The sequence below is a fragment of the Seriola aureovittata genome, chromosome 24 (genome assembly GCF_021018895.1).
Source record: "Seriola aureovittata isolate HTS-2021-v1 ecotype China chromosome 24, ASM2101889v1, whole genome shotgun sequence".
Taxonomy (NCBI): Eukaryota; Metazoa; Chordata; class Actinopteri; order Carangiformes; family Carangidae; genus Seriola; species Seriola aureovittata.
The window spans coordinates 3,680,158-3,705,073 of NC_079387.1; the positions used below are offsets into that span (position 1 = coordinate 3,680,158).

Sequence of the window (24,916 nt, forward strand, 5' to 3'; positions counted from 1 at the left end):
CTTGGAGAGTTGGTTATCTGGTTGCTAGGCGCACGCACGCACGCACACGGGTCAGGAGCTGCCGTTGCCGTGGCAATGTGAAAATCTGCCCAGAATTTGGCTTCTATTGGCTTCAAATAACTGCAAATTATGAGAAAACCGTTACGTCTTTTCAAAAACTGACAAGACCGTGCCAGATGCTGAAGCCAGAAGTTTCTACAGTCTCTATTTTATTCAGATATTCCTTAAAATGAGTGAGTAAGCTCAGTGCGAAGACAGTGAGATTCTTTTGAAAAAAAAAGACGATTACATTAGGTGTCGATGAGAGTGAGACAGGTATCGCTGCCGGACTCGGCACCCCCGTTTAAATTTTGTGCAGACCCTGCCTGTCAAAGTTCCATTTTATGAATCCCAACAACTATGTCTACATTTTCGGAAAGAATTATTTGTCTCCTTTTTACGGTTTGGCCGCGAGCTCGAGTTAAAAATAAAAATAAAGGTTATTTTTTACTGCTTCACGCACTCTAGCCAACTGACGCTTTCACTCTAACTTTGAAGAAAAAGTGATTTGCGCTCCTCCTTTGAGTGCTCACAGTTTGAAAAGTTTACATGTTATGTAAAAACAGTTCCTGCAGAAGTCTTCCTCCGTTTTATAGTTTGAATCACATTTCTACGTGCAGGTATGAGAGAGCTGGGTGACTCAGAAAAAAGGTGCAATTTTTTCCAATGCATTCCTAGTGCATTATTTATTCCCAGTTTTTTGGGAATAACTTTGGAATTTTAACACCAAAAGTCATAACACCTCTTTTGGGATCAAGACCTACGTTTTGATGTATATATTACCGGGGTTTTCTCAAAGCTGCGGGACAAGTTACGCGCCGAAAGAATAATAAACCCGAAACAGAATATTAATAGATGCCTCGGGGCTCCGGCAAGAGGAGAGCAGTTTGAGTCCAGAGCTCTGTAAGCAATCTCAAACTGCTCTGCTTGGCTATACTTTTAATAAATTAGACGTGTTGAACTTTAAATCTGTGTCCTGTATACTTCATCAAACGAACACGCGAGTCCGGTTTTGCTGCGAAATAATAGCGGACTCGACAATTCAGTGACCCTGATGTGATGAAGGCAGGACGATAGATCGTACGATCAGTTGTTAAACGGAACATTTTTGTTACAGACGATACAGACAAGTGGAACACGGAAGAGAACGAGAGGCCTCTAACTGAACAGCGGTAAGCAGAAGCCTGTTTCGCCATAATTCTGCCCTTTGGCATTTACTAAAAATGTTGTTTGAAACTGTTGCTATCGTCTGTTGTATAGTAGATAAGCACGAGGATTGAGGAAGAGTCCCCGGGTGGTTAGCATGCTGTGCAGGTGCCTCCAGAGAGATTGCAATTGACGGAAGGGTCCCCGGTGACTGACAACTGAAGCGTGGTGCTGTCAAGGGAGATCGATAATAGGAACCCTTCAGGATCCATGATCCGATGAGAAGGGGATCTCCTTGGTGAGTGTAACTTGTTTTTCATAGAAAGACAGCAGAATTAGGCTATTGTTACATTTTAAGTATCCGACAAATTAAGAGAATATTTTCCTCTAGCAAATGTGGTTAGAGCCACTGTAGAGCGGAGGGCGGTAAATCGCTTACTACGAACCGTCTGCACAGATGGCGTTGTGTCCGTGCGATAGCCTTAGTTGGGGGGGGTGTAATATTTTCAATGTAGGGATTAGAATTGGGAATTGAAAAATAAATAAAGCCATGGGTGAATGGGGTGGTAGATACAGCGGTGTCTCTGTGAGTTCTGAACGGGTGTCTGAGCTGTAAAAAACGTGTGGGGGTAACCTCGCGGTGCTAACAAACCACACGCCACACTGAAAAGGTGTGTGTAAGCTCATAAGGTCAGTTGCTCGGGTGTATGCCATATAAACTGACTGGCCTGTGAAGAAAACACAACAAGGGTCAGTTGCTCGGGTGTATGCCATACAAGCTGACTGGCCGCTGGGGAGGTATTAAACTAAAAAGCATTTCCCACACAGGTCAAAGAGGAAGGTGAGTAAGACTACAAGAAATCAGTGAAGTATTGCACACACTCACCAATGGAGGGAGAATTTGATAAGGAGTGTGAGGATGGAAGAGGCTGTGGACCTCAAACGATGATAACTGTTGTGCAGCAACAACAGGCACAGCAATGGAGTCAGGTGAAGAAGCGGGTAATCAGTGGGGAGGCTAGTGAAACTAGACTGAAATGGATTAAAAAATGTGATGAGTTATGGACAGAGGTCCAGGAAAGGTTGACTCTGTGTCCTCTTTAGGCTAGAAGCAGAAGCTAAGGAGGATTTGCTAAAGCATGAACAACAAAAAAGGAGTACCATTCGCCTGAGCCGATAGCAACGAAAAGACCAGTAGCTCTATCTTTAATGCTGCCCGGTCCTGAAACCAGAGAGATATGCAGACCATCAGATGCCTTTGTTGGTTCCCCCTAGTGGTCATGCTGTGTATGAACCATCTTCTTTCACTGACATGAACTGTTTGATAGAAAAAATGCCTCCACCCACCTCAGGGGGAGGGCCATGGATGAGACAGTTATGTCAGCTCACCATGGGGCACACCCTAGCTATGGGAGAATATGAGGTTCAGCATGTGGAAGCGATTAGTGGAACATAGGGTGTGCTGTCATTTCTCATAAGACGTAGAGGTCAATGGTCAGACATGATAGGTGCATGCCCTGGAGCAGATGCTTTACAGACTGCCCTGTTTAGAAATAAAGCTGTTAGGTCAGCGTTGGAGGCAAATCCTGACATCCCTGGGTGTGACAGTGGGAAAAACATGTTGCCCATTATATGAAGGCGTACAACCTCAAAACTAATGCAGAGAAAGCTGAAATAAACAGTAATCAAAACCAGTTGGTAAAACTACAATTTAATTCTGATTAAAAAAAAAAAAAAAAGCAGTCAAAACAGATGGTACAGTGTTCCAGTGAGGCTGTAAGCATCGGTCAAGAGATTGTATGGCACGAGCACAGAGAGGGAGGCGTTAGTCAATAAGGAGTCAAACTTTGTGTTTTGCAACTGCCATTTTTACCTGCTCCCACAAATGAGTCTGTATCTTAACAGGAGGTTCCTGCGAGGTAGAGGACAGTTTCCCAACATTTATCCTCTGGAGTATTGATGGGACCCAGAGACACTGATGCCTGTAGGTTTTGCAGATCCCTACATGGCCCTCAATGTAAATTGCACTGACCTGCGTTTTCTGGTGGATACTGGAGCTAGATATTTCACTATTATTGGTGATATGACATGTCTGCAGAAGCATGCACACACCTTACACTTGTTGTGCATGCAGATCATCAGGCAAAGGACCTTGTTCTGGGGTTGAAATGTGTGGGACGTGGAGAGAAGGTTTCATAAAAATGTCATAGTATCTTGTAAAACAAAAGAGAGAAACTGTAACATGCTTATTGAGAGACTTTAGTAACGGGAGCTAGTCAGTGGTTTTAGCTTGGCAGTTGTTCAATTAGGGATATGTCTTTTTCTCTTGGTGCGTTTGGGACCAGCAGATAAAGTTGTTGATGGGAATACGGTGTTGTAACTTGAGTGTAGGGGATTGCGGTTGAAATGGGATGTGCGATTTGTCTGCTGAATGAAGGTGTTGTGTCTTTGTTTTTGTTGTTTTGTTTATGGCTATTGTGTCGCTGCTTAGTGGGCAGACACACGTTGATGTGGGTATGTTTTTCTAGTGGAGTTTGGGAGTATGAATGTGCTGTTTGTAAATGTGTTTTTGGAAAGCAAGGGGAACACAGATGTGAATCTATGTCTTTGCTCAGAGCTTCATTGTTGTGCTTTTGGAGTCATCTTAGAGGTCTGCCTTTTGTGTTTTGTACAAATGAATAATTGTTGTTGTCAAATAGTTTGAGTAGCTTTTAATGTTTTGGACATGAAGAAAAACAACAGAGACAATTGAGGTGTTTGCAAAGGGTTTATTTCTTGTTGCTCCTGTGTTTGTGTTGATGCAGGAGGATTCAATTAGGAGTCTCAATGAGGTGCAGCTGCTGCGACGCGATTGGCCGTTCACAAGTGTGAGCAATCAGCAGTGTGGTACTTGAGGAGTAGTGAACCACCGGTGAGTCAGTCCCTCGTGTAGCCCTCGTGTGAGAAGACCTGCGACTCTACCTGCATGACTCAACTGAGCGAGGAAACCGGGTAAGAACACATGGGTGCATGACTATAAAACTGTGTAGAGATGTTATAGTATTTTCAGGCCAAAAAAGTGAAAACATGGAGATACAGCTTTTGTGTTTTGTACAAAGTAATAGTTGTTGCTGGAAAGTCTCAGAGTGATTTTGTTTGTTTGTGTTGATGCAGGAGGATCCAATTAGGGGAGTCAACGAGGCGCAGCCCTGCGGAGGCTCGGCCGCTGTGACGCGATTGGCCGTTCACAAGTGTGAGCAATCAGCAGTGTGGTACTTGAGGAGTAGTGAACCACCGGTGAGTCAGTCCCTCGTGTAGCCCTCGTGTGAGAAGACCTGCGACTCTACCTGCATGACTCAACTGAGCGAGGAAACCGGGTAAGAACACATGGGTGCATGACTATAAAACTGTGTAGAGATGTTATAGTATTTTCAGGCCAAAAAAGTGAAAACATGGAGATACAGCTTTTGTGTTTTGTACAAAGTAATAGTTGTTGCTGGAAAGTCTCAGAGTGATTTTGTTTGTTTGTGTTGATGCAGGAGGATCCAATTAGGGGAGTCAATGAGGCGCAGCCTTGGCTGTTCACAGGTGTGAGCAATCAGCAGTGTGGTAAGGCCTTTTTCCTGCACTTTTCCCTCACTCTCTGCCAGGCTGAGCGCTACCCTCATTGTGTGTCTCTCTCTGCTGTGTAGGGCAGCTCAAGTACCCACAAACAATGGCTTGGAAAGCAAAAACCTGCGAGTCCACTGAGCAGGGGACGCCGTGGGACACTCTGCAACCACTCCAGTAAGTCACTGCACATGTATGCACTTCTGCCAGTCCTTCCACCACCCTCATTGTCTCTCTCTGCCATGTGCAGGATGTCTACCAAGAACACAAAGAATGAAGACACCAGGTCCTGTTAGAGTGGTGGTAAAAGTTTATTGAAGTATTTGTTTGACAAGTAGTAGCTAGTGTGACTCTTTGTGCAAGACAGAAATAATAAACTCAGCTTTTGTGCTGTACATTTTGGAAAAGTGTGTGACTTTTTTTAACCCCTTACCTCACAAGACAGACTGGGATTGAGAACTGAGTCCAATTTATGTGTGCAGAAAGAAACAAAACAAAAATGCACTGTGTCTTACAATGGGTGTTTGTTTTTAAAAGAGGTTGGTAATTTGTGGTTTTGTTGTAAGTAAGTAAGTAAGTAAGTAAGTAAGTAAGTAAGTAAGTAAGTAAGTAAGTAAGTAAGTAAGTAAGTAAGTAAGTAAGTAAGTAAGTAAGTAAGTAAGTAAGTAAGTAAGTAAGTAAGTAAGTAAGTAAGTAAGTAAGTAAGTAAGGTAAGTAAGTAAGTAAGTAAGTAAGTAAGTAAGTAAGTAAGTAAGTAAGTAAGTAAGTAAGTAAGTAAGTAAGTAAGTAAGTAAGTAAGTAAGTAAGTAAGTAAGTAAGTAAGTAAGTAAGTAAGTAAGTAAGTAAGTAAGTAAGTAAGGTAAGTAAGTAAGTAAGTAAGTAAGTAAGTAAGTAAGTAAGTAAGTAAGTAAGTAAGTAAGTAAGTAAGTAGTAAGTAAGTAAGTAAGTAAGTAAGTAAGTAAGTAAGTAAGTAAGTAAGTAAGTAAGTAAGTAAGTAAGTAAGTAAGTAAGTAAGTAAGTAAGTAAGTAAGTAAGTAAGTAAGTAAGTAAGTAAGTAAGTAAGTAAGTAAGTAAGTAAGTAAGTAAGTAAGTAAGTAGTAAGTAAGTAAGTAAGTAAGTAAGTAAGTAAGTAAGTAAGTAAGTAAGTAAGTAAGTAAGTAAGTAAGTAAGTAAGTAAGTAAGTAAGTAAGTAAGTAAGTAGTAAGTAAGTAAGTAAGTAAGTAAGTAAGTAAGTAAGTAAGTAAGTATTAAAACTTAAAACTTAAAACTTAAAACTTAAAACTTAAAACTTAAAACTTAAAACTTAAAACTTAAAACTTAAAACTTAAAACTTAAAACTTAAAACTTAAAACTTAAAACTTAAAACTTAATTTTGTGAAAGGACAACACATGAGCCTTTTCACCCGGTCATTTCTTTTATTGTAACCACACACAAACTGCATATCCAAAAATTTGCCAGCCGCCCCCTATGCAGTCCCTGAGGAAGAAAAGAAATAACAATTAAGCACAATCAAAGAACTACATTAAACAGCCATTAGCAATCAAAGAATCACGTTTCTCCCTCAACGACAAAAGTTCAACTATACCGCATTAATCATCAATCAAAGAATCACGTTTCTCCCTCAACGACAAAAGTTCAACTATACCGCATCAATCAAAGAATTACGTTTCTTCCCCAACGACAAAAGTTCAACTATACTACATTAATTAGCAATCAAAGAATCATGTTTCTCCCTCAACGACAAAAGTTCAACTATACTGCATTAATCATCAAAACAGCCATTAGCAATCAAAGAATCACGTTTCTTCTCCAACGACAAAAGTTCAACTATACTGCATTAATCATCAAAACAGCCATTAGCAATCAAAGAATCACGTTTCTCCCTCAACGACAAAAGTTCAACTATACTACATTAATCATCAAAACAGCCACTAGCAATCAAAGAATCACGTTTCTCCCTCAACGACAAAAGTTCAACTATACCGCATTAATCATCAATCAAAGAATTACGTTTCTTCCCCAACGACAAAAGTTCAACTATACCGCATTAACCATCAAAACAGCCATTAGCAATCAAAGAATCACGTTTCTCCCTCAACGACAAAAGTTCAACTATACCGCATTAACCATCAAAACAGCCATTAGCAATCAAAGAATCACGTTTCTCCCTCAACGACAAAAGTTCAACTATACCGCATTAACCATCAAAACAGCCATTAGCAATCAAAGAATCACGTTTCTCCCTCAACGACAAAAGTTCAACTATACCGCATTAATCATCAAAACAGCCATTAGCAATCAAAGAATCACGTTTCTACCCCAACGACAAAAGTTCAACTATACCGCATTAACCATCAAAACAGCCATTAGCAATCAAAGAATCACGTTTCTCCCTCAACGACAAAAGTTCAACTATACCGCATTAATCATCAAAACAGCCATTAGCAATCAAAGAATCACGTTTCTACCCCAACGACAAAAGTTCAACTATACCGCATTAACCATCAAAACAGCCATTAGCAATCAAAGAATCACGTTTCTCCCTCAACGACAAAAGTTCAACTATACCGCATTAATCATCAAAACAGCCATTAGCAATCAAAGAATCACGTTTCTACCCCAACGACAAAAGTTCAACTATACCGCATTAACCATCAAAACAGCCATTAGCAATCAAAGAATCACGTTTCTTCCCCAACGACAAAAGTTCAACTATACTACATTAACCATCAAAACAGCCATTAGCAATCAAAGAATCACGTTTCTTCCCCAACGACAAAAGTTCAACTATACTACATTAATCATCAAAACAGCCATTAGCAATCAAAGAATCACGTTTCTTCCCCAACGATAAAAGTTCAACTATACCACATTAATCATCAATCAAAGAATTACGTTTCTTCCCCAACGACAAAAGTTCAACTATACTACATTAATCATCAAAACAGCCATTAGCAATCAAAGAATCACGTTTCTTCTCCAACGACAAAAGTTCAACTATACCACATTAGTCATCAATCAAAGAATTACGTTTCTTCCCCAACGACAAAAGTTCAACTATACTACATTAACCATCAAAACAGCCATTAGCAATCAAAGAATCACGTTTCTTCCCCAACGACAAAAGTTCAACTATACTACATTAATCATCAAAACAGCCACTAGCAATCAAAGAATCACGTTTCTCCCTCAACGACAAAAGTTCAACTATACCGCATTAATCATCAATCAAAGAATTACGTTTCTTCCCCAACGACAAAAGTTCAACTATACTACATTAACCATCAAAACAGCCATTAGCAATCAAAGAATCACGTTTCTACCTCAACGACAAAAGTTCAACTATACTGCATTAACCATCAAAACAGCCATTAGCAATCAAAGAATCACGTTTCTCCCTCAACGACAAAAGTTCAACTATACCGCATTAATCATCAAAACAGCCATTAGCAATCAAAGAATCACGTTTCTACCCCAACGACAAAAGTTCAACTATACTACATTAACCATCAAAACAGCCATTAGCAATCAAAGAATCACGTTTCTTCCCCAACGACAAAAGTTCAACTATACTACATTAATCATCAAAACAGCCATTAGCAATCAAAGAATCACGTTTCTTCCCCAACGATAAAAGTTCAACTATACCGCATTAATCATCAATCAAAGAATTACGTTTCTTCCCCAACGACAAAAGTTCAACTATACTACATTAACCATCAAAACAGCCATTAGCAATCAAAGAATCACGTTTCTTCCCCAACGACAAAAGTTCAACTATACTACATTAATCATCAAAACAGCCATTAGCAATCAAAGAATCACGTTTCTCCCTCAACGACAAAAGTTCAACTATACCGCATTAATCATCAAAACAGCCATTAGCAATCAAAGAATCACATTTCTTCCCCAACGACAAAAGTTCAACTATACTGCATTAACCATCAAAACAGCCACTAGCAATCAAAGAACCACGTTTCTTCCTCAACGACAAAAGTTCTACCGTACCGCATTAATCATCAAAACAGCCACTAGCAATCAAAGAACCACGTTTCTTCCTCAACGACAAAAGTTCTACCGTACCGCATTAATCATCAAAACAGCCACTAGCAATCAAAGAATCACGGTTCTACCGTACCGCATTAATCATCAAAACAGCCACTAGCAATCAAAGAATCACGTTTCTTCCTCAACGACAAAAGTTCTACCGTACCGCATTAATCATCAAAACAGCCACTAGCAATCAAAGAATTACGTTTCTGAGGAACATCTGTCAGAAGGCCTCAAAACATTCCCTTCCACAGAGATATACCTAGACCACAAATGGACACTGCAGGGGACCAACTAAATTATGAGACCAAAGTCAATTACATTTCCACAAGTGCCTATGAAGACAGGAACACTGTTCACGCAATTTACCAGAGTTCTGCATAAAAGCAGAAGGAATACAGGCAAATATTAAACCTCCTACTGTCACTCAAAAAGCTTCAAATAAAGACACAGTGAAGACAGAACATGAGAGCTACACTCTCTGCTTAACCTCATCACACGTACCTTGTCGATGAGTCGTGATGCAGTGGTTGGGGTCATGCCCTAGAAGAAACAAGCAGAGGGAAAACTTACAACACACTTCACTGAACTTCAAATACATATTTCATTCTAAGTGCTGTGCACACACACTCTCTTATCCACTGGCATCAGTCACAAGCCATTAAAGAAGTTCATTGTAAAGACAAACAGGTCAGCTCCAGAGGATCAACCAATGGGCAACTGGAGAATACAGGCAAAATCTCCAGTCTATAACACCAAAAGGACTGATTCTCACTAAGATGCGAAACATGCACCAGGGGATAAAACAGTTGTGATTAATTCATACGTTGCTGAGGAGTTAGCTCTAAGCTGCTAGCCACGAACTCCACCAGAGCTGAATCACTGACAGAATCCGTCACCGTGGCAACCTGGGTTCCAGCCAAGGGTCTCCAGCTACAGCACAACTCATAGTAGGCCAGTCCTGACCCTCTGCTCTTGACTGTGTCGATGTCAAAATATACTAATATTTAATTACCTTGTATCATCAGCTGTATAGCCATAACATCACACTGGTCATTGCATTTACTCTGTAGATAGTAGTTTAGTTAATAAACACCTTTATTTACACCCAGCTGTTGTGTTCTTTTGACATAGAGATCAGGAAATCACAGCTTCTGATATGAGAGGACTGGTGCCCCGTTTCAACAAGAGTGAATTCTAAATTATGGCATTAACACTACAATAAATACACATAACTGTTTGTTTGCATGGGAAGTGAGGTGCTTACTCTACACTCATGCAGAGACACATATTTACAGCTGCCCATTCATGATCACTGGAGACACATGTCAACACCAGCTCTGAAAAGGATCTGTACTTTCATAAAACAGGAACACAGCTGCAGTGTGCAAAAGTAGTACCCTCTACTTCTTTTTACTGTGAAGTAGCCTTAAAGAAACGCTCACACAATAACTTAAGTCTAGATCCTATAGTACCTTGTGAAGGTGAAACATACTTGCAAACTGCTTCAACAAAAACAGAGTACACAGCACATATCTGACATTTGTCTACACACCATGGGCTCATCGGTGTTCTTCTGAAACTGGACCGGAGTCTCCATGGGGTCGCAGACAACCCAGCCTGTTAACACTACAGCAGGACAACATTTTTGGCAACCACAAGCTAGATAATATATATAGGTAGGAACCTTTCATTGAGAGGAAGGTGGATTGAGATATGTGAACAATAATTGCCTGTGTCCTATTAAAATTTTAGGCTTAGCCACTATATCAGTCTTTACATAAACCTGGGATACATTTTTAACCTCTCTAAATCCAAGCCACTTACGCACGTGACCGATGTCATCTCTTTTGCTTTTTTTCTTCTCTCTCACTTCTCCCACCAATTACTGCCCACAACTCAGACTACAAGAAAGGGAATGTCCCCTCCTGTCACCTAGTAGTCAGCCTTCTCCCAAGGGTCTGGAAAGTGACCTCGGTAAGGAGCGGTCCTTTTCCACTGGCAGCATTTGCCAAATAATCGCGGCCGGACCTACAGGCTTTTGACTTACAAGAACAACTGTCAAAAAACACAGACGCACGCCGATTTTGTCGGAGAAAAGTCAAACGATCATCAAGTAAGGCACATCTGAAGCCCTTCCTGCCAGCAACACAGTTAACTTGTGTTGCGAGATGCCTCGTAGCCAATTTTCCCCCAGTGGCAGCTGGTGAAAAATATTCTAGGTGGGGCTGTATGTGCCAGAAGCTTTCAGTAACTATACCAATAAAAGAACCCAAACCAAAAGATACCATTGTTTTAGGGATAAACAATAATAATTTAATTGCCCTTTAGAAATCAACAGCTTTACAGATAATGATATGAGGCGTATATTAGTGATTACTCTTAATACAAAATTAAAGTTCTTGAGAGACATTTACAGTTGGATGATGATTAAGAAAAACTGTGTCATAGGAACATAACATGTAGCAATTGGATTAAATACATTAGTGAATACTCATAGTACAAAATTACAATATAATGTTTACAGGTGAGTGGTCTTATTTGTACATGAACTTTGTTTCATCTGCCCTTTTTATATCCTCCACAATGCAATCTCAAAGAACCGTCAGCACACAGTCCAAAAGTTGGTCTTCAGGGGGTTGTCGGACGATGCTGTCTCATCGTGGCCTCGCAATGCCAACTCAAAAGCTCCACAGAATTTCACACACTCAATGATCCTCGATCCAGCTCTTCATTGTGTTTTCTGACCGCAATCCTGCGTTGTTCACGTGCACCTTCGAGCATTCGTGTTTTTTAATCCGCTCTGATAAATGTTTTAGGTCTCTAACTCCTGTTACAGTCCATGTAATATCTGCCCCCGGCATTTTAAAAAGTAAACACGGGAAGCAGAATACTGCATTTGCAAAACTACATCCAGTTAGCCAAGCCTTCATGTCATACCAGTTCAGAGAGAAGCTCCTCTGGTGAGTTTTACCTTTCTCCTGTATCTGCTGTGTTAAATTCAGACCGGGCTTCTCAGGTCCAAATTCTTTAACACAAAGTTCTCCTTTCGAAGTGGTTTAGCAAGAGCGATTTTACAGAATTTACGGGTAGCTGAAGCTCTGCGTGTTCTTGTTCTTGTCCACTTGACGACGCCGTCTCGATTTCCGACACTTGTTTCTGGTTGCTTAACAAATTTGATGACATCAAAAGTGGCTTGTTAAAAAGATAACTTTTGTTATAGACCTTATGGATGATCATGGTAAATTTTTTACAACTAAATGCCTTCAGGGGGGAATTCAGCAGAATATGCAAAGCAATACCTCTTGCTCTGACACACTTAATACAAAACACACTCTCTCAATGAAGAATACAAACGGTCATGCCAGACTTAAAAATTAACCAAATGCTTATTAGAGACAAAAAATGTAACAACCAATTCATCGGAAATGCTTTTAAGTGTAAAATTTTTCATGACTATACAAGAAATGCAAAACTCAGAATAAGCGATAATCCATCCATCATAGATAAATATTGTAAATGGCCCCAAAGGAACTACAATACAAAACCATAAACAATTATTATCCTGTAGCAGAAATGCTTAAAAAAAGATTTGGTTTTGAGGTTGACCCCTGCACTTTCTGTCTCAAAGAACCAGAAACCATTGAACATCTTTTCTACTCTTGCAAAGTTACCGAACAATTTTGGCTAAGCATAAAAATGGAGAATATCACACCATTTGATACACAACAAATTTTAATTTACAAAAATAACCTAACTAAAGAAAGTCTCTGATATGGTTAATATAATCATAAATATGGGAAAATATCATATCCATACAAGTAAATGGAGGAATCAGAAACCCTCACTGACATGTTTTAAAAGTGAAATTAAGATTTGTTGTTTTTGGCAGACACATAGAACCGATACAAGACCTGTGTCAAGGTACCTGATGCTTTGATTAATTAGTTAATAGAGATCTGCTTTTTTTTTTAATCCTGACTGCTGGGAGGTGAGAAAAATTAGCCTGTGTTATTAATTTGTTGTCATGTCATAGTTTATTTTTCTGCCTTGCTTTTTGAACAGAGTTTGAAAATGTTTTACATCAGAATGCAAAATGAAGATTCCTATGTTGAATTGTAAAATTGAAATGTTCAATAAAGTTTGAAAAAACAAAAAACAAATTTGATGACGCTAAATTACCCGTTTTTTTTGGCTGAGCTGCTGCAGTGCTGGGGCAACTTTTCTAGCGCCCCAGGAGAGAGGGGAAGTGACCGTGGACACAAATTACCCCATAAATAATGGTTTATGTTATATATATATGGCTCGTTCTTTATAATTTTAAACGATTATTTTTGGAAAAAATAAAAACAAATAAAAACATTTAAAAATCACTTTCCATCAGGGAGGGCGGCGCCCTATTGACCAGCCTGTGCACCGACAAAGGGAGAGCTGAGTCTAAACCATGGTTTCTGCCCAACTTTTTCACCAATCAGATAATTACAAAAATATATACAAAGCTCTGTGTAACTGGATAGACACTCTTCTCTGGGACGTTGGCCACAGCTAACTGCTTGCAGACTGTGGTTTTCAGATCAGAGGAGATCCACGTACATGCTGATTTTGATTCTTTAATAGCAAATAAATATTGGTTTGAGTGGAGATCTCTAATTTCAAATAAACGAATGCGGTGGCCTGATGTGGTGCGACCTGTTCCCCTTCCCTCACCGGTCTCTGAGGCGAAGAACCGTCCGGCAGTTTTACGTATAACAGTCACTTCTTGAATAAATATATTTTAATGGTGAGAAACAAATCATCACGGACGCAATCTTGACCAAAATCGGCACATTTTACACGTCACGCTTACTACAAAGTAAAGCCCTCGTGATCGTTTCTTCTGACAAGTTGTGATATCCGTCACTTGCAGCATCGATTTCTTATTAAAAATGCTCTAAAAACAACTCAAACTAAATATTTTTGTCCAATCGCCATTTTTAACTGAATGACTGGTTTTCCCTTTAACATCACAATTAACTGTCGACGATCCTAGGTTTAACGCCACATTATCTTCACTGTTTGATGCTGTTGTCGTTTGTATTAGATTGATAGACACAGTCGGTGGCGCATTGAATGGCAACACATGAAATGTATAAGTAGAGGGAGAAGCACACAGTTTTTGACCGTCGCCGTTTAGAGCCCAATGTTTACGCCTTTTTGTTTATTTTCATGCAAGTTATTGGTACAACCTATGTGAGTGAATATCAAAGGCTGTTTCGTTACACGGTAAATAAATAAATACATCGTAATCGTAAGCACAAGTCGGATGCTTTGATTTATCATATGGAGCCACCTCATGACAACCACGCATCCCAGTAGCAGCCCCTCACTGTGGCTTAGGTTTATTTTGTTGAACCCAAGTCACTACATTATTTAAAAAAAAAAAAAAAAAGTATGACTCTTGAAAAGCTGTCATGAGCTATCCTGATATTTATAAATATAACCCATACACATATCACAAAGATACATCATGCTACAACGGTGAAACAGGAGCCGTACTCACGCGGGCTCGGAATCCTCGTCTGAGTCCCTTGAAACCCGCTTGTTTTCTTCGTCCTCGCAGCTCGTACTATCTGCCGCTTTCTTACTAACAGCTCTATTCGGTCTATATCATATTTGTGTCGTGATCAATATGTTTTACAACTCAAACTTTTGATGTTTCGTGTGCCCGTCATCCGCGCTCTGCTCCTTGTAAACAAATGCCGGTAACTTCCGTGCAGTTAGTGTTACGTGACTACGTGTCGGTCAGCTGACATTGACGTCATCGTGGCTGCTCAGAGAAGCGTGGAGTTAGCTGGGGTTTTTTTTTTGTTTGTTTGTTTTTAAATGATTTAGCTCCTTACCTGCCGTATCTCCCGAACTCAGACAGATCCTCCCCGTGACCGACTCATACAGCCGGTCAATATGTTCACTCAGTGTTTTACCCGACGTGAGAGACGTGTATAAACACGGGAGATATTAATGGAAAACTACTTATGGGTTCAAAGGTAAAATATAGGTCAAGTTAAATGGTTCACAGTGAGCGGCGGCCTACGATACGTAGGAATCAAAAAAATAGTCAGAAATACGACCTAATATTATCAGTCGTGATCATTCTCGCATGTTTATATTGCGCATTTATTCTTATATCCATACATACACGATATATGCGTGACTTGGCTGGAATAATTCCTGGAACAATGAGGCTTTCTGTTGCAAAATTTTATTCACTTTTCACTCCTTTTTTTTTTTTTAAATTGCTTTATAGTTATAAACTGCACAGGACACATAAGATCATATCGGTTTAATCGTTCAACGCATTTACTCAAAGTTACCGTAACATACAATCGGTTTATGTATTTTCGACCATCGTTTTTAAGTTATTGTCTTTTTATGTTATTTGGAAGATATAGCAGTCCAGAACAGGACAGGAAAAAGTACCCCCACACACACACACACACAACTTGCCAGACTAACTGTATTTTCATTCTTTCCTTTTGACCATTTGATATCATAGATTTCATTTATTGGCTGAATGTTGGTCTGTGTTGCTTTTACTGCTGACTTTTAATAGATAAATAAAAACGGTTGTCTTGACTTGACTGGATTTTCATTATCTTTACACTTGTTCCTACATCTGTATTACTACAGTAATAATCACAAATGATTTTGGAGCACATGACGTGCCACATTAAACGAAAAGTAAGTGACCCGATCACGAGCGGTCAGTTGTAGGTACCTCACTTCAGACCTGCATTTAAAATGCGGGCCAAAGAGATGCAAAACAACCAGGGAGAAACAAAACTGTGCTACAAATAGACAGCCTGAGGGGGAAGCTAACGAAATAACAAATGAAACTCCTCATTTAACATTACATTCACCTCTATTTCATGTTTCATTATCATCATAAATACGGTATATACTATTTAGCAATTTGTTTTTCTTTTACTAAAGTATACAAAAATAAAGTTTATAGTCACTGAATAATTCGAATTTTGTTTTGAAGTCATATTGTCATATCAATAAAGTTAGTTTGAATCGGAGAGATTCTGACCAATCGGAGTTTGAGATGTCACACTTCCCTTTACGTCCGTCACCTCTCCCTTGTACGGATGCACTCGGCTAGCACGGCTGTCTGTGTTACCCCCGCACATTTATACCTTCAGGCTTTTTATGAGCACTGGCACGTAAAAGGTAAGTAAGTGCTGCGATTAACCGCTGGTGTGTTTTACTACGCAGCAGCTTCAAAACTTTTTCCTGGCCCTTATGTGAAGCTACAGAAACCTAGCCGACACTACGTAACCGGACAGTTAGTTAGCTATTCAATTCTGCTCAGGAATCGGAGGGGAGACTCTTACTTAAGGTTGCAACATAACTTAACCTTTTTATTGTAATTACAGCGGCTCTTGTCTTAATTAAAACTCCACGTGTTCTGCTTTCAGACATTTACCATGGCTTCTCGAGAAGGTCCGAGAGCAGCAGGTACAGACGGCAGTGACTTTCAGCACCGGGAGCGCGTCGCTTCACACTACCAGATGAGGTCTGTGTGTGTGTCATTTTACAAAGAGGAAGTCTCAGAGCCTCCTCCATGAAGAAATATAATTACTCATGTTGAATCGGCTTTCTGTGTGCGCAGTTTGTCTTTATTACAATAGTCCTAGATCTGAGATAATGCAGGTTAAATGATCTGCTTTTCAAGTTATGCTGCCATCGATTCCTGTATAACATTACAACTACTACTAGAACCCGTGAGTAAAATAAACAGGTGACATTATGAGGCCATTTGTTACAGTTGTTAGACTTTGAAGACTATTTTATTTCATTTCTATTAATTATTTGTCTCCTTTGAGCTTGAAGATGGTCTAGTAGAAACAGACATTCTTCTAATAATGACTTCCTGTCCCGATCCAGTGATAAACTGTTCTTGATTCGTTCTAATCTAGACTAGTACAGGGGGCTGTTACTTACCTGCAGACAAAGGCTCAGCCTCCTCAGAAATCCCAATTTAAGCCCTTGTGGTACCCGTTTAATAAGAACAACTTCTGGGTCGTGAAAAAAAAAATCCTTCAGGAAGCCCGCTGCAATGGACTGTTTTACCACTTATCTCCTGGGAACGGGTTTCAGGACATCTGGATTAAAATTCATATTAACGTTTACAATGGCAGACTGGATGGATTATTGTGGGAAACCTTTACAAGTTACATATTAACGTTTATAATTGCAAGTGACTGCCTAACTCTCAAAGCACTTTCAATTGTTCATTTTATTTGCAGCTCGTTAACCCTCGATAAACGGTGCCGCGATACATTTGAGAGCTATATGCTGCCCGAGTGGAAGTAAAATTTGGTTTGAAAAATGAACGCATCAGTGACTTGAATTGTTTTGGGTTTTTTTTTTTTTCTTGAAACGACGGAATCCCTGATCGCCCGCCCCTCTGTCAGTGTCGCCTTGAAGTCTGAGATCCGCAAACTCAACATTGTCCATCTTCTCATCTGGATCCTGATGGCAGCTCAGGTAATTGCAAACCACAATTATGACAAAACCTTGAAAAAAAGCATTTATTTTATTCGCAGATGGTCGTAACTCTCTAACGTCTCTTGTTTCTCAGGTAACGGTGAGCCAGCTGAACCTGGTGTCCCACAAGGTGGTGGCCTCCCCTTACCAGTGGGAGTACCCTTACCTCCTGAGCATAATTCCCACAGTCTTCAGCTTCTCGGCGTTGCCTCGCAACAACATCAGCTACCTGGTAATCTCCATGATCGGAGCCGGGCTCTTCTGCGTGGCCCCGCTTATCTACGGCAGCATGGAGATGTTCCCCGTGGCGCAGCAGCTCTATCGTCACGGCAAAGCTTACCGCTTTATCTTCGGCTTCTCGGCCGTTTCCGTCATGTACCTGGCCGTCGTCATCGCCGTCCAGGTGCACGGCTGGCAGATCTACTACAGCAAGAAGTTGCTGGACCAGTGGTTCGCCACCACGCAGGACAAGAAGAAGAAATGATGAAAAGCACGTGCGGCACTGAGATCTGGGCAAAGAGGATCGCAGAGCCCCGGAGCTTTTTGGAGACCGGGAGAAAAGACTCCCGAAAATAATGTCATCTGTCAACTTTTTCTACATTTATATTTGACAGCTGTTTGTTTGCTGAAAATTAGTCTACGAACAGCCGGCGTCTGGCATTTCGTTGACATAAACTGTAAATGTTTTCCGTGTGTCTGTACAACATTATTGTAGGTACTGATGGTGTAAACACGGGGATAACTGGACGACACTGTATTAACGTGTAAGTTGATGTTTGGAAACAAATTAAAATAAATACATTTGAACGTCGGATCGATTATTGACCAAAGTGCTTCGGTCGTTTTGTCGGTGATCGCCGGTATGATTAACCGAGGCGTTCGGATTTGCCAGAACCTGAACTAAAATCTGTCAAAACCGATTTTTACACGTGTGGGAAAAACATCAAAATCAAGTTAAACTTTTCATTGTGAAGAGACTATTTATTGAGTTGAAAATCACACACACAGTTAATGCACGGCTTGCGGTATATTTAACAATGAAATGTAGTGAAACGGCGTGGCCGGAATATATCGAGACTTTCCACAAGATCTACATTATTTTGGACTCGGCCTACACAGAATTTACATTTGAAAGATATGTACAAAATGTGCAATATTGAAACCTCTTAAAACAAACATTTTGATGACATAACATCACACTCAAACCTGTTCGCAGTAAAATTATGTCAACGTGACTTACGTTATTTTACATGTCAAGAAAATACATGTACAGGTATTTTCTATTCCAAACACATGACTGTATGGACACCGCAGTAAAAAGAAACAACCTATAATATGTGAACTCTGCATATTTTTAAATAGCCCAAATGATCCCATAAGGTATTAAGGTATTAACAGTGAAATCTGTCCAAACAACCGCGATTCCTCCCGACACCTGATTGATGATTGCGAGCTTTATCTAGAAAACATTTACTTACTCTACAGCAAAACACAAGTCATAGCTTCCCTTTCTTTTGAGCACTACATGGTAATGAACAATGTGGCATGTTTCACTGAAACAACCTGCATCTGCCTTGTTTTGGCAAATAATATTTAGATAGAGTGGACTGTCTGACTGACAGTGTTTCTGAGCTTCATTTAAGCACAAACACGTTTTCCTTTCAGGATCATCCGCACCTGAAAAAAAGACAAAAGTCTAATTTACCTGTTCCTCTTTTTTTTTTGTTTTTTTTTTACCGGAAGTGTTATAATTGATCACGCTGCCTTACATTTAATTTCTCCCAATCTAACGGGGTTCCCCACAAGAATGTTATCGCACGACAAAGTTCGTTCCTCATTACAGTGAGTTTTCAAACGTCTCGCATTTCTGTCAGTAAATTACATAACGTGACACACAGTTTTAGCTGTAGTCGTGATTTCACACCTTACCTTTTCACCAATGGGTCCTTCAGGCACCAGCTGAGAGGGAAGCTCATTTTCAAAGTTTTTGGACCCGGGGTCGGCTCCTTTTCTCATCAGCAGCTTCACCGCTTCCACTTGAGTTTGGCGGTTTTGCAAACAACTGACGATGTGCAGGGCGGTGTTTCCGCTGAATGTCTGAAACATATAGATGCAAAAGTACACATTACACGCAGTTTGAGCTTCAGCATTTTGCAAATCTAAGTCTGTAGCTAATTCAATCCCAAGTGTTCCTAGTATCAGTTCAGCATTTTCTTTGTTTTCTACAGGTTAACCGGTTTGTCGATGACTCGTCTGCTTTAGAGTGAAAAGAAAAACCGACGTTAGAATATCGTCGTCCCAAACGAAGACTAACCTTAACATTTACAATGGTCATCGCGGACGGCCGGTCGAGGAAAAGTTGCAACAGCTCCACATTCGCCTCCTCAGAAGCCATGTGAAGACAAGTCCGTCCGCTTTTCAGATCCTGCGGCAATGAAACGAAAAACACCGCATGAAAACAAGGTCATTTTTGTAGTCACCAAGTTGGGCGATGTTGACGACGCAACACTGCACCTAATACAGAGTTTTAACTGTTGTATTTACTTGACCGCGTGGCTTGTAACGGTTACCTTGGTCCCGTGGGAGGCGCCCATGAGCAGCACAGTCTTAACACATTCGACAAGCGTCTGTCTCCTCCGCACCAGCTCCGCCGCCATGTACGTACAAGGATTTTCCAGACACCGCTGCTCTTTAACGACCGCATTGTGAGACAGGACCGCTACATGGAGTGGGGTTAAACCTCCAGAGAGAGAACAGTATTATTCAATCGCAGAGATATTTTATATCAGCATTCCCAAGTTTTCATAAAAATAAAACCTCCTCACCGTCGTAATTGAAAACGTCGATGTCGATCGGTCGCCCGCTCGCAGTTAGGGTCCTCCAGATGCTCTGTGGAAATAAGTAATAAAAAGAAATCGATCATTTAGAAAATGTGCTAGAATAACTACAACTATACATTTTCTAATTGCAACATAGGCAGGAGCTTCATTGTCACAGACTTACAAGGGACGGAGCGAGATGTCGTGTAAAGAACCCTCAAGTGTCCCCGACCGGACAGCGCAGGATGTAAGAGAACTACTTTGAAGCTTTGAGGTCTCGGGTTTGATCCTCGGGCGCTACAGTGAGTTTTGAAGGCTGGCGCGCAAAGAAAAAGCTCAATCTTTTAATGGATAATAATATCTGAGACAGTGGGTTCAATTCTTAATGCAATGTGAGTTTTTTCTCACATCCAGATGAAAGAATGGCACTGTTAGAAAGGGCCTTTATATGTCTCTGGTCAGAAATTCTAATAGCTCAGGCTCCCATCCGTCCTCTACCCTTCCCTCTCCTCCCCTCCTCTATCCTGCCCTGCCCTGCCCTTCTCGACACTGCCTCCTCCTGGGAGGCCCCTCCTCAGACTCTCACTTTTTTTCTTTAATGACATATTATACTATGACATTTTTATGATTTACTACACTAAAGGCATTTTTTATAACATACTATACTATTCATTTTTTTATAACAGGACTTCAAAATTGACTGACTCTCCAAACAATCGAACCCAGGGTACTGGCCGGCCTTCTAACGGCCTGAGCTATTTGGTCAAACAAATGAATGTTATTTCTTACAGTCAGACAGACTTTTTGCTTTGGGTGTTGGATTTTAAAATTGACAAAGTCTCATAAACGCTGAGACTGAACCTCTGACCGTGAAGATGTCGAATCCAGTCTTTTAAATTTGACTTGTGTTGCTGCGTTAACGCTGAATTCTTACCTGAAGACTGAGAAAGTGGCCTTTCTCGACACACACGTGCAAAGGAGATCGGCCCCAGAAGTCACGAGTGTTGACTTGTGCTCCGTGCGCCAGCAGGTCGTGCGCAATCAAGTGTTGATTGGTGGTGGCTGCAATGTGAAGCGCCGTCTGTGTACAGAGAGTATGAAACTCAGCATAAATAAGCTCTTAGTACTAATTCAGTGAGATAAACACATACGACCGTGTGTACCTGTCCGTTGTGCTCTTTCGTGTCCAGAGAGCCAGAGCTGGCCATTTTTGCAGCAAGCACATACGCCAGAGCCCGTCTACCTTGTGCCACTGCGATGTGCAGAAACCTGGCAGTTGGAAAAGAAAATGGCCAATTACTTTTGCTTATTTCTTGAAGCTAACAATAGCATTTTTTACCTATCACATTTAGCTAAGGTGTTCTTGATTGCCTTGTAAAGGCGCCTATAAATAAAATTTATTATTATTTTTAATAAATATAGACCTATTTCAACATCCCGGATGTTACAATCGCAGGTATCTTTCGCTCTGCTGAAAATCCACTCTGACTCTCTTGAAAGCATGTCATAAGCTATTATGATATTTATAAATAGAAAGATACAGCAGCCCTGCTCAACCGTCCTCGCACGGATCACGACGGCTCGAATCCTCATCTGAGTCGCAATATCAAGCTTAAATTCTATTTCATTTTTTGACCGAAGCGTATGTCACATCTGGTTAGTTCATGAGCTGTGGGAAAGTTGAAAACCCAAAGATTCTCTCAGTCTTCATAGCCTCCGACTATGATAAATGGTTCATTTTTGGCGATTCTCTTTAAAATGGTGGTTTTTTGATCCCGTGCGTGCGCTTGGGGTTTCCCTATGCCCTGGTATGTGGACATGGGTCTGACTATGGGAGACTATGTTTTTTGTCTTTTCATTGGTCAGCAGGATTACACATAATAATGAGCCGATTTTCACCCAACTTGTTGGAGGGATGAAGTGTGGGCCAGGGAAAAGCCCATTAAATTTTGGGAGAGGTCCTGATCATTTACTATGAATTTGATTTTTTTTTCCCATAGGCTTTGGCGGAGTTCTGCGCTCTCCGGGTGTCCTTCTAGTTTGACAAGCACCGTACTGGTTATTATAAATTTACAAAAAAATCAGCAACGCGCCAAATTGTAATCCTATTTTGCTGTTTATGTCTGTCCTCGCCATGTACACCTTTGCGACGACTGTATTTGGGAATCGTTGGTCTAAATACCGACTTTGTTCACCCGTACGTACGTGTCACCATCTGCGTCTTGCTTGTTCAGCAGCTCAGGGGAAACTCCTCCGACTCTCTTTGCCTCCTGTTGTATTTGCCAGTGAAATAAAGACATTTTGACCTCCGTGGTCGGGGCCGCTTGTCCCTGCGGAGCTGGATGTTGCATTTGTTGTGGGGTAATGTGACCATTTTGAGAAGAAGCGGGATGGAAATTTGGGGTAAATTTGGGGCTCGCTGGTGCACGAGGGCTCAGTATGTGAGGACTCGCATCACTGTCAAAGGGTTCGAGTTTTGCACATTTAAATTCATGCTCCGTGTTGGTGCCCTCCTGTGAGAAGTTCCATTCCTAAAAGAGAATCATTTCCAAACTGTTATTGTTGTTCAAATTGTGAATAATGTAATTTGGCTATCTTTTGTAACATACACACCCACATTTGGTGCTGCCTTTGAACGATTTGCATACCAATCTTGAGAAGATCTACTTTGTTGCTACTTCTTCCTCGTACTCAAAGTTTCTCTATCCTCGTAAACATAACTTGTGTAATATAATAATATACTATAATAATAATAATAATAATATAAGACTCCCACGTATATATATTTTTTACAAACAGGTGAATAATGGAGTTGATTGCAACATTTACAAGGAAACCCTGTCGTAAATCTTATCATGGTCATGACCATGTTGAAATACCTGTTCGTAAACCTGTCGTTTCATCTTTAGCAGCTCTTTCACAGTGTTCTTCTTCTGCATAGCTTGGATGTATCCTGGTGGCCTGGGATCAGTGATGAGAAAGCCTAGGGAAAAAACAGCTATCATATAATGACAAATATAATGTAGTAGAGTAGAAATACAAAGCAGTGGTGAAAAGCACTGTACTTTAATACAATTTTGAGGTACTTGTTCTTTACTTCCATTTTATGCTACTTTTAGTTCACTCTTGAAAGTGATGTGTTAAAGTCAGAGTAAAATGTGTTTAACACGTCATTATCAACATGTCAGGTAACCTTGTATAATTAATTGTGTAAAAAAATGTTAATCATGATTGTCTAACAACTTTATGTTATTGGGCTCATTTTCTACTGAAAGTACAAGGTTGGTTAGATAAAAGCACTGGGCCGTGATGCAAAGAATTGGCCTGCTCTCGAATGTCAACAGTAAGCAAGTGGACTTCCTTGTCCACCTGTTGTGTCAAGACACAACAAGTGGACTCACATGTTCGGGGACAAGAAAATAAGAGACTCTGTGTGTGTGTGTGTGTGTGTGTGTGTGTGTGTGTGTGTGTGTGTGTGTATAGAATCTCATACCTTTGAATTTGGAGCATATCTGTTCACCGTAATTAAAGACTGACCTTTATAATCTTGGCTGAAGTCGGTGGCCGTTGACAGAATCTGGTTTCCTCTGTTCTCGCTCACTCTTGGATCCAACATGTTGAAGGAGTTATGCATCAACACACCACACCGCTTGGAGCCAAACCTTCTCTTCTCTCACACACCTGGAATGTAAACTGAATGTCAAAACAGTGCAATCGACAAAGTGTGATTGACGGGGTGTAATTACAAAGCATGTATGACGGGATCACCTGCCTGCACCTTCCTGCCTGTCACAGCAAGAAATGAGGAAAAACTGCCAGACAAAATGTCCCACACCTGGCTCAACTTCCTGGTTGACACGTTACTGAGGAGCGCCTGATGTCACTTTCAAAGTAAAGGTATTACAGTAAACCCAGCTCAATATAGTTTGCTCACTTTTGGAAATTTCAGGCTGAGAACAGGATCCTTTGAGGAAAATATATTTAAGGTAAATCCTTATCTGCAGATCTTGATAATAAAAAATAGTGTGCGAGAAAAGTCAGTGCAACCAGTCAGTTTAACATCCGAACAAGCTGCTAAAGGTCGGTTAATATGCAAATGACCTCAATGCTCTGCATACATAAGAAAAGCTTCTGAACAATAAGGCCTTTATAAGTGGATAAGTACCTAAACTGCATGGCAAATTTCACATATCAACCCTGAGTATGGCAAGGAAAACACTGAGTTATATGTAATTAAACAAATATTTCCTGCTAAGTATATAATAAAGAAAACACTGTTCTGCCTTTTCTTTTGTAACATTTTTGACACTAAGCTTGTGGAAAAAACAAACAAAAAAACCCCCCAGAAAATCCCTATTTTGTAGTTTTAGATGTCTGTTAAAGACTTACTGATCAAGCTGCGCAGCACAACTGGAACATCTGCGGGATGGAGCCCGTGTCTCAGAGCTGAAACATACAGCAGGTTTGAGAGCAAGTACTGAATAACTTGTACTGCAGTTGGCACAAACCACTCCCTTGTCAACGGCTCATATTTCTTGAGATTTAAACAAAGGCAAGCGGCGCTTCAAAAAATACAGCCTGGGTTTGTCATAAACACAGTGGGAATAAGATTTTTTTTTTTTTTTTTAAAGCCACTTAACAGATTAATAGATTTGTAGAAAGCAAAGTTCTGTTTATGGTTACAGATTAACCCCCACGGTCCAAGAAACAATTAATGAAAAATAATAATAATAAAACAAAGGAA

General features: G+C 40.4%; 2 protein-coding genes and 1 long non-coding RNA gene across 6 annotated transcripts; 2 read left to right on the forward strand and 1 right to left on the reverse strand.

Annotated features, from left to right (window-relative positions):
* The first annotated feature begins 733 nt into the window (after positions 1-733).
* On the forward strand, positions 734-5,180 carry LOC130165342 (uncharacterized). Of its 2 annotated transcripts, none has more exons than XR_008826783.1 (7): positions 734-1,211; positions 1,303-1,483; positions 3,990-4,176; positions 4,339-4,541; positions 4,704-4,773; positions 4,857-4,950; positions 5,024-5,180. It is a non-coding gene; the product is annotated as an uncharacterized LOC130165342 (long non-coding RNA). The 2 variants fall into 2 exon arrangements; XR_008826782.1 differs by having other exon boundaries at positions 735-1,211; positions 1,300-1,483.
* A 970-nt stretch (positions 5,181-6,150) lies between these two features.
* Positions 6,151-24,888, reverse strand: nfkbiz (nuclear factor of kappa light polypeptide gene enhancer in B-cells inhibitor, zeta). 3 transcript variants are annotated; one of them, XM_056370875.1, is made up of 12 exons: positions 24,562-24,888; positions 23,710-23,853; positions 23,052-23,155; positions 22,378-22,703; positions 21,336-21,441; positions 21,107-21,253; positions 20,179-20,242; positions 19,924-20,093; positions 19,668-19,778; positions 19,283-19,450; positions 9,329-9,367; positions 6,151-6,250 (listed from the first exon to the last, which is right to left on the reverse strand). In XM_056370875.1, exons 2-12 carry the CDS (start codon positions 23,804-23,806, stop codon positions 6,173-6,175), a joined length of 1,410 nt encoding a protein of 469 aa, XP_056226850.1. In that variant the 5' UTR covers positions 23,807-23,853; positions 24,562-24,888; the 3' UTR covers positions 6,151-6,172. The 3 variants fall into 3 exon arrangements, with proteins under 3 accessions (XP_056226850.1, XP_056226851.1, XP_056226853.1); XM_056370876.1 differs by lacking the exon at positions 24,562-24,888 and adding an exon at positions 23,941-23,959; XM_056370878.1 differs by lacking the exons at positions 6,151-6,250; positions 9,329-9,367 and adding an exon at positions 18,261-19,030.
* On the forward strand, positions 15,880-18,165 carry LOC130165537 (protein jagunal homolog 1-B). Its single transcript, XM_056370882.1, has 4 exons — positions 15,880-16,033; positions 16,282-16,379; positions 17,281-17,353; positions 17,448-18,165. Exons 2-4 carry the CDS (start codon positions 16,291-16,293, stop codon positions 17,835-17,837), a joined length of 552 nt encoding a protein of 183 aa, XP_056226857.1. The 5' UTR covers positions 15,880-16,033; positions 16,282-16,290; the 3' UTR covers positions 17,838-18,165.
* Positions 24,889-24,916: the final 28 nt, after the last annotated feature.